The sequence below is a fragment of the Sardina pilchardus genome, chromosome 17, assembly GCF_963854185.1.
Source record: "Sardina pilchardus chromosome 17, fSarPil1.1, whole genome shotgun sequence".
Taxonomy (NCBI): domain Eukaryota; kingdom Metazoa; phylum Chordata; class Actinopteri; order Clupeiformes; family Clupeidae; genus Sardina; species Sardina pilchardus.
Genome location: NC_085010.1, coordinates 22,947,562 through 22,957,561, shown reverse-complemented (window position 1 = coordinate 22,957,561; position 10,000 = coordinate 22,947,562). Strand labels below are relative to the sequence as shown.

At 43.0% G+C, this 10,000-nt stretch overlaps 1 protein-coding gene across 1 annotated transcript in view; it reads left to right on the top strand.

The window, feature by feature from the left end:
• mdfic (MyoD family inhibitor domain containing) overlaps positions 1–6,298 on the top strand; it is a 29,012-nt gene extending 22,714 nt beyond the window's left edge. The window contains exon 5 of the mRNA XM_062518503.1: positions 2,693–6,298. Within this exon, the coding sequence (XP_062374487.1) occupies positions 2,693–2,943 (251 nt within the window). The 3' untranslated portion in view covers positions 2,944–6,298. The remainder of the gene's footprint in view (positions 1–2,692) is intronic.
• The last annotated feature ends 3,702 nt before the right edge of the window (positions 6,299–10,000 follow it).

Sequence of the window (10,000 nt, the reverse complement as noted above, 5' to 3'; positions counted from 1 at the left end):
GTGCTCGAGTGTGTCCTTTTTTTTTTCATAACATTTTTCGGACAAGCAGCGGTATGGGGTTTAGGTCTCATGTAGTGTTGTTTGTGCACAGCAGTCCCTGTTTTACATTGAGATGATATGCATCCATAAGTATCAAGTGCAACACCCCATGTGTTTGGCCTAATGAGTTCTCAATAGCCTGGAGAACTGCGGGTTTCTCAGGGGCTTCGATGTTGAAATATTCATCATATCACGCTAAGCATATTCATTTACTCGTCACTATTTTTTTCCCCCTTGCAGTAATCAGATGTGTTTCGCACTTTACTTTTGAAACTATCTGACACACACACACACACACACACACACACACACACACACACACACACACACACACACACACACACACACACACACACTCACACACTTACTCTCACTCACATGCCGCATTGCGTTTCAAGTTCACATTGGAGCACCACTGGTCAGTGGTAGCATTTGTAATGAAAAAATATCACTTTGATTAATCAAACATGAGAATCCTGCGGTCTTGCATCCTGGCCGCACCCATTCCTCCTCTTCAGGCCATTCCTCCCTGCATCTTTCTCTATCCCCCTCTCTCTCTTACTTTCATCCCCCTCTCCTTTCATTTCTATTTGTTCTATCTTTACCTCTCTCTCCTCTGTCCATTTGTCTACATCTTTAAAGCATAAGTGTTCTGATTAGCTGTTTGTAATGACATTTTCCTGATCTGTCCCTTGTCTTTTGCTCCCCCTCTGTGTGTGTGTGTGTGTGTGTGTGTGTGTGTGTGTGTGTGTGTGTGTGTGTGTTTGTGTGTGTGTGTGTGTGTGTGTGTGTGTGTGTGTGTGTTGTGTACAGTATGTTTATGTGTGTTTGCTGTTAGCCTCCTCTCTCTCTCTCTCTCTCTCTCTTTCTGTCTCCCCCTCTCTCGTTCTTTCTCTCGCTCTTTCTCCTCTCTGTGTGTGTTTATCTGATAAGGCATTGGCTCCCATGGGCTCTGGCCAGGGAACAGGTGTAATATCATTGCCACCGCACTAAATGAATTACTCTCAGCCGGCTCTGTTTCCGACGGGGGGCCTTTATCTCGCCACGACGCCCCTGTAAATTCTCCATTGGGCGCTTCATCAGATTAAGTTACGCGACACGCCGTGTCACTCTCGGTAACCTCTCGCTGCTCACTCTTCTGTGCGACTCCATACCATGTACGCAGTAGTCGTGGAGTGGACTCGGCCGACTCTCTCTTGTGTTTACATCAGCCTGTCTGTGTGTTTGCCTGCCATTGATTTGCCCTATAAACAGTGTGCATAATATTGGTTTCCTCAGGCCTTTTAAAACACACACTTTGATTGCGGGACGGATGTAAATATCGGCACAGCATTTGTGTCCGCGAACGCAAACACACATGACTTTTACAATCCACCAAGTCAGTCCCGGCTTAATTATTTCTCGCCTGTGTTGTTGACGCCTTGGGTGCAGATGGCATGCAGGCTTAGCACATGTATGCACTTATTGCATGTATTCTAGCGTTCTTTTGTTTAGCTATTGATGGATGGCATTTTAGCAATCTGAGGTGCTTCAAAGCCAAACATCATCTACATCTATATTAAATGAGGGTTCCCAAACAAATTAAAAGCCCAGGACTTGATTGCGTGGGCAGTGAGGTCATTATCATTGTCATCATCATCATCATCACTGTTGAATCTCTATCCATCCATCATGCAGTTGGACATAAATGTATTGATTCCCTTTGTTTTTTTTTTAGTATAAGTCATTTTGACAAAGAATATAAAAACGGAACTCTAGCCTCATACAGCGAAACTCAGGAAGGGCATTTTTTTTTTTTTTCTTCATCCCTACAAGTCAGCGGAAACAACAGTAATTTTGACCTCCCGCCGCGTGGCTACAGCGAAGGGTCTGGACGGAGGTTAAATGTTAATCAGCGACGACAGAAGCGTCGGGCATTAGCGCGCCAATTTGCCCGCCAGAAAATCTCAGGGACGTTGTTGCTAATCAGCTTTGCGTGATCAGGCCCCATGTGCGTTTGCATGATAATGCCTCCATTATGCCTCCCAAAAGCCGCTAATCAACTCACCAGAAAAAAAAAAAAGTGGAAATTTGGCGCCCCTGAGTTTCCCCCCTCCGCCTTGATCGCTCCTCCTCTTCCTCCTGCTCCTCTTCATCATTTTTTTTTACACACACACACACACACTCGTACACTAACACAGACAGATTCAACGGAAACACACATGTCCATACTCAAATGCTGGACACGAAATTAATACGGGTGGTCCCTTTTGCATAGCAACATACACACACATACGCACACTCTATCTCTCTCACTCGCATACACACACACACACACACACACATGAACATCTCAATTGCAGCATAGCTGGGCTGATATATGTTCTACTCTTTCCTTAAATATTTCACCACTTTTCATTTATTAACTTTTCATTTATTCATTTACCCCACCCCTCCCACACACACACCACCACCTCACACACAAACACACACACACTGAAACTGTTTCAGTTATCATTATTGTTATTTCATTTTGTCTTGTTTGTTTTTGTTTTTCCCTTGTTTACCCCTTTACAACCCCCTCTTCCTGCTCCTGCTCCTGCCCCTGGCGGCTGGCTGGCTGGCGTCTGTCGCCTGTCGTCTGTCGTCTGTCGTCGGGCGGTTGGTTCTCCAGACTGCTGCGTGCACTGCATCCTGGCGTGCCTGTTCTGCGAGTTCCTGACACTGTGCAACATGGTGGTGGCGCAGGCGTCGTGCGGCACGTGCACCTCGGAGGCCTGCTGCTGCTGCTGCTGCGCCGACGACCTGGGCGACGACTGCAACTGCCCCTGCGACATGGACTGCGGCATCATGGACGCGTGCTGCGAGTCCTCCGACTGCCTGGAGATATGCATGGAGTGCTGCGGCATCTGCTTCCCCACATAAGAGGAGCGGCTGTTTTGGGGCAAATGGAGATATGGCCCCCCTCTTACTTCACATGCACATATGTACACACACACACACACACACACACACACACACACACACACACACACACACACACACACGCACACATACATACACACATGCATGCACAGACACCAACTGATCCAAACATTGACTATAATAGGAGGAGGAGACGCATGGGAGAAAACTGAGAGGTGTGTGTGTACACATAGGTGTGTTTATATGCCTTTGTGTGTGTCTCTGTGTCTGTGTGTGTGTGTGTGTGTGTGTGTGTGTGTGTGTGTGTGTGTGTGTGTGTGTGTGTGTGTGTGTGTGTGTGTGTGTGTGTGTGTGTGTGTATGAGAGAGTGTGTGAAAAAGGGGTTGGAATTGGTCACAGTTTTTCATCTAGAAACCCATCTCTCCAGACCATTGAAAAACATCTCCCAATTCTCTCTTCCATCAGTCTAGCGATCCAAAGAAAGACTCAACTGATACATGATATCATAGTATACTCAAAGTATAGGAATAACACATAAAAGTTACATTTAATGTTGTACATGTACATCAAAAATATGCTATGTTATGCTTAACACCTTATATTGCCTTACATGCAGTTCTTTTGCTGTCATTTCAACTGAATCATTTCAAGAAGTTTTACCGATTCTACCTGCATTGCCAAAGGACTCCCATGGAACCTTTGTTTTGTCACGAAATCTGTTATATTCAGTAGTTTGCTTACTTACTTGTACACACTAGAGGATCTAAGTTAAAACGGTCTTTTCCTGAATGACATGGTCACAGACTGTTGACTGGTCACCTTAAGGAATTTGTGGCCATGAAGGCCTTCTCCTTTAGCATTGATGGCTTTGAAGTCATCACCTTGATGACCTCATCATCAGACTGTTTCTAATGCAGAAATCAGTCATGTCTAATGAGATTTTGTCAAACTACTTTTAAGTCTACTGTAAGCTTTCAATAGTTAGGTCACAGCCAGCATCAAACTGGTGCCCATATTGTGGACTTCACAAGCAATCCTTTATGTCAGATAATTCAGCATCACACTAACGCTATACTGTATGTTATGGGCCCTGTTCATCTGCAGTTATTCTCTATTTTGAATTCAAATTCTGGCCAAATGACTCAGTGAGATAGTAACCCCATTGATGTCTTTTGTATGGCCCTATGGTCCCTTTCTATTTAGTATAGTTTTTTTTAGCAGTTTACTTGACATTATTTTATTTTCCTTCAATTGTCTTGCCTATATATGTTTTTGTTTAACCCACAGTCATCAAAAGGTTTTATAGGGGTTAAAAACAATTCTTATGTGTTAATAGTTTATAATGCACTTTAACCTGCAGTATTAAAATGTTTGTAATGCTATCCAAAAAAAGGTGGATACAAACTCAAAAAAGAATTAATGTGTTCTCATAGCTGACGAAGAGGTGACCTATAGTCAGATGCCAGTACATATTTTATTGGATTATTTTAGTATATTGAGCGGAATTTGTGTAGTTTAAATATAACCCAGTCATTACAATGATTTCATCCAGAGAGTCAAAAGATCAGTGTTTGTATTTTTCTAAATCCATCCACTATCTCCTTTAGAAAGAAACAATTCAAGGCAGTCACCTACCACAATGGAGTTCCAAGGGCTTTTCACGATCCTTGGTGTAATTTATTGTGTTTTTGTTGACTGTCAAGGTTTACATGCTCACTAGCCAACAAGAACGATAAAACAAAGCCTTCAGGTGATCCTAGTTGCGTAACTGACACCCATATGCCACTACATAGAGCAGATATGGCACTCCTGCCTCTCTCTCTCTCTCTCTCTAATGAAATGCTTTCGGCAGACGTGCGCAGGGGAAGAAGTGGTTAGGCAATTAATGAATGGTGATGGCACCAGATGAGCTCGCAATTCTGTGCATTTTTATGGCAATTTCATTTTCATAATGCAAGATATGTGAAATCCTCTGCAATTTCATGAAAACGGATTCCATAGAACCTTGTTACTGGAGAATGGGAATGACTGACCGGTCTTGGATCATTACCGCAATGCCAATCATTTTAGTGAAACTTTCTTTTTTTTTTTTTTTTTTTAAGTCAGAAATCATCTTTGCTGTGGACAATGTCACTTCCAAAAAAGTCTCAGTGGATCCATTATAATGTGGTCATCCATTCCCTGTAGTAAATGTTTGAATAACGGCAGACACTAACTCTTCCTCTGTAAGCTTAGCTGTGTCTGTATTCCTATTCTGTCTTTTAAGTTTGTCAGAAAACTATTTTTGTTTACGTTAAGTGCATTTACTGGATTGTCCCAAAGAGATGCCTGGGGAAATATTGGAATTAGATGTATTTCTTTTACCAGACACATTGTTATATTGATGAAGTGTTCAAATACAGCACCTGATGAAACTGACCTGATCTGATGTAAAAAGGAAAAACAATAAGAGGGTGACTCTGGAAACCAATTCAATACAGGGTGAATATTACAGATTTTTTTTAGTGAATAGCATACTGTCAATATAGTAATTTGTTGACATTGTGAAAATATTTGTTTGATTACGTTTTTTCTAGATCTTTTTTGGGTGTTCTCTAAGGTGATGCAGACATTGCTAGCAAATATCACATCTGTTTCATCAGCCCTGTAATGCGCCATGCACTTGGGAGAAAACATTAGTATTTTTAGTGGTGTTCTGTCTTCCTCTGTCATATCTGTTCTCTGTTGTGCAGTGAGTCAGAACCTAATACACCTGACCTTATTCAGGTAAGCAAGATTGGATTCAGGACACACACACACACAAAAAATCATGTACTTCTGAAGAAATTTTTTGAGTTCCCCTGTTGGAGAGATCTTAGTCGTAATTGAAAACCCGCTGAAGGGTTATTTCAAGAAACTTTCTGACTTAATTGCCATTCCGTGTTTATCCTTTTTTGGAATTTATTACACCCTTCAGACTCAGAGTAGAGTTTTTTTTTTTTTTGCAAACAAGTCTGAATTTTGGACTGATGAAGTGCATGTTTTTTCTTTTAAATCACAGAGTAGATATTTAGGGGGAAGACTGTTCACCTCAGGTTTGGTTCATTCATTCATTACAACTCAAAAGAGTCCTACTGGAAACTATGGGATGTGCCGCTGGCAGAGAAATACTCAACAGGAATAATGTGAAGAATTGTTATTTTTCAGAGCATGGTTATTTAGTAGTACATGTATTTTATCTGTACTTTTATCTCTCTCCCCAAAAGTAAGGTATAGTTTATTCTCTGTGCACAATTCATTTCCCTCAGCATACTGTATATCAACCCTGTTGTCCATGAAGTAGATCACTACGGTCTTAATAAATCTTGAGAATACATGTAATTGTTCAGTTGTCCTTGCTCTAGTCTGTCCATGCACATATTCTCCATGACTTGCGCATCACTCTACATCAATCTGTCTTCGTGTCTCTTTACTCACTCTAATAGTCACATTAAAGGAGTAGTCTGTGATTCTAATCACATTCCCTTTTCATTAAATTTCATGAATTGCTCTTCAAGGTCTGTCCAATCAGTGTTCATGCACGGCCAAAGATTATCAGATGTGAGTGCGAGCAGTGCGGACTGCATGTGTAAGAGTTCATTTATATATGGTAGTCCAGAAAAGCAATTGAGTTGGGGAAGAAATGAGTTCTGTGCTGTACCGAAAAGAGGAATTGCTGTATGTTCTAGTGACACCTATCCTCTCACAAACACTAGACGGACAGACCTGTTATTATTGGGATACTAGTGGTACTCCATAATCTGTCTATTTTATTGCTGTTGTTACTCTTCTACTGTAGTTGTGCACTTGGTGGATATGACGTCTCAGACATTACATGGAGCTTGACACCAGCAGACAGAGTGCAAACCTGTGGGTGTGCCGTGCTTTCTCGATTACGGTCAGTCTGAGTGGAGAGGAGGAGAGTTACTGGACAGAGAGGAGGGATATGAGGGGACGAGTTACTGTAAGATGATGATACACAGAGAAACATTTTGAGCAATGTCTCCAGGCAGAGTTCCTGACCAATGGTGTTCAGCCACTTTCCAACTGATATTAAGATCAAGATTATGTTGTACAGCTGGTGTACTGTAGGCTGGGTGTTCCCATCCTGCCTTGCGCGGTGATTTCATTCACGCTGCTAAAGCAGTCTGGAAACTACCGCCCTAATTTTTGCCTGAGATAGGGGACCAGTCACAGAACAGGGGGGAAAGCAAGACGATGATGAGCTATGCACAGACGCATTTGATAGACATCCGTGGCTGGCGCCCAATGAACGGATTTGGGCATTTTTTTAAAAATACGAGAAAATGAACGTCTGGTTGCCAGATCACGTCTCATTTGAGACGCTAGCCAGGCTACTGCAGGTGCTTCAATTTCACAAAAACAACTTAGAGAAAGAAAAGAATAGTGCAACTCTGCTTCCTTCCAATTCATTGAACTGACATTTCCCTCTCTGTCCCTTCGGTCAGTCAGACTTTCATCATTGATGTTATTAGGCAACATTTTTCTTATCTGGAGAACTCCCGCCCCTGTTAGGATGCCTCTCACGTCGCCATGGCATCCCGAACACAGAAACATGGCCGTCCGACACGAGAAAGGGGAAGGGGGGGGCATGAGGGTCGGGCCTGAGTACAGCCCTCCTGCTGAGCAACAACGACCTCTGACCTTTGCCAGACATCCCCCTTAACCTCTTAATTACCCCCCTCCCCCTTTCTGCACCTTCACCCCCTACTGTCCCACCTGCTGATGCTGAGACCTTCTCTCCTCTCTCTCTCTCTCCCTCTCTCTCTCATTTCTTTCTCCCTCTTTTGTCATTTTCTGCCCCGCTACGTCGCTGCTTCGCCCCAGCATATTACCATCTGATTTCACTAATGGATCCAGACCATATTGGCAGCAGGGCCATAATCACATGGGAGCATTCTTAGCCCAGACGCATTCTCAGCTCACCTCTCCTCTCCCTCGTTCCCTCCCTCCCTCCCTTCACCCTCCATCATCCCTTTTTTCCCTCTTTTTTATATAAGAGAATGGACGCTGGGAAGAGGCGGCGGAGTGAAAACTCCAGGTAAGTGTTCGCTGACCTTTTCACAAAGTCGCTCACCTTTTCTCTCCTTCAATCAATCCCCGACAGCCCTCCACCGTGTGCCTGCGCTTGTAATGTCACAATTAAGGAGGTGTCATTGTGTCATTGTTTCCCTCTCTGTCCCTTTCTCTTCTCCCTCTCTTTCTCTCTATCCCTTCAGCTACCTCTCTCTCTCTTTCTCTCTTGCTCTCTTTCTCTCTATCCCTTCAGCTACCTCTCTCTCTCTCTCTCTTTCTGTCTTTCTCTCCATATCTATATGCATGTGGAGGTCTGAGAGCATATGTGTGGCTCGGCGGACCTCAGGTCATTTCGCTTACAATATTAAATAAGTCATTAGGGTGCCACGGACACACTAGTGCCCACTGCTCTCCCCCACTCCTCCTCCTCCTGGCCCCTCATCATTCTCTCTCTCTCTCTCTTTCTCTCTTTCTGAAAATGAATATCTGCTGCCCTTAGCCATGGGACCAAATTACCACATCTACACCCCCCCCCACACACACACACTTCTTTCTCTTGCAGTCACCCATTTTTATGACTGAAGTTAAATGTAATTTGAAAAAACTTAATAATAACATACATGACGAGATTAACCTTGCAGATTGTAGAAATAAAGTAGGTTCTCTTGTGAACTGACAGTAAACAATCTGTAATTGAAATAAAAGAAACATAATGAGGTTTCCATGGCATCGCAGAACTGCGAAACAGGAAGGCGTGCCCGCATGATATAGTGATGTTTTAGTATTTGTGTGTGTGTGTGGGGTATCTGGGTAAGTACCAAGCAGCATAAGGACATTACAGTCTCTTCAGTTTCTGATAAAAATTGTGCTTCTGTGTGTGTGTGTGTGTGTGTGTGTGTGTGTGTGTGTGTGTGTGTGTGTATGTGTGTGTGTGTGTGTGTGTGTGTGTGTGTGTGTATGCGCACGCGTGTGTGTGTGTGTGTGTGTGTGTGTGTGTGTGTGTGTTTGTGTGTGTGAGTAAGCATGGGTGTTGAATGCCCCCCCCCCCACAATATTTTAGGGAAGAGGCTTGTTCCTCCTCTCAATGTCCAGGAAGCACAGCAGCCTGACACATGATGCATAATGCAGCGCTGTCCTTTCTTCCCATCCATGTCCAAGTGTGAAGGACTCCCACTCTGTTGACTGGGGCTGTTGTATTACATTAAATGAGCTATATGTTACAATGACACCTAATATTTAAAATGGCCCAAATATAATGGGGAGCACCAAAATATTAAGGAGCACAAACTCTTTAGGGCATATGTTTCAACATTAAAAAAGATAGAGAAATACAATGTTAACTAGCCTACTGGTATTATGAATAGAAGGATACAAGCAAGAATAGCCTAACTTTACTTGCTTTTGGTTTCATAATCCATCTGTTCTGTGCCGTCTCCATCAAATGTCTCTCCAATGTAAACTCTAGTCATATTCCTCTGGTCATGGAGCTTTTTAAGTTTTGGTTTAAATGTATAAATTATGCCTAGTCAGGTATTTTTGGAAACTGCAGAGCTCCCCCTAGAGTCACAATATATTTATATTTTACTATGTCGTTGTACAGTAAATAGCCTACTACGGCCTACTACGGCCTACTTGCCTTGTTCCCCCTGTACACAATGGCAGTGGTGGAGGAGAAGGATTAACAACAAGCAAAATCTCCAAAGAGCTATATCTACTGACAAGGTAATGTTTCACGATTCTCGGGGGATTTCTTCGGGTCAACTATCCTTGAAGTTGCTTGGCTGGTTCTCTCATTAGCGACTCTACGGCTATGCTAAACTATTGCTAGGTGAACAGAACGACTCTCCTATTACAAGATTGTTTACCGTCAAATTAGCTTCGTTAAGGTTATATTAAGATGACAATCTTGCATTTTGTAGCCTACCTTGACAAACGTCGTTTGCTGGCTTCCATTGCTACAGCTGCTGTCTGGCCTTTATTCATCTGACAATCAGGATGATGA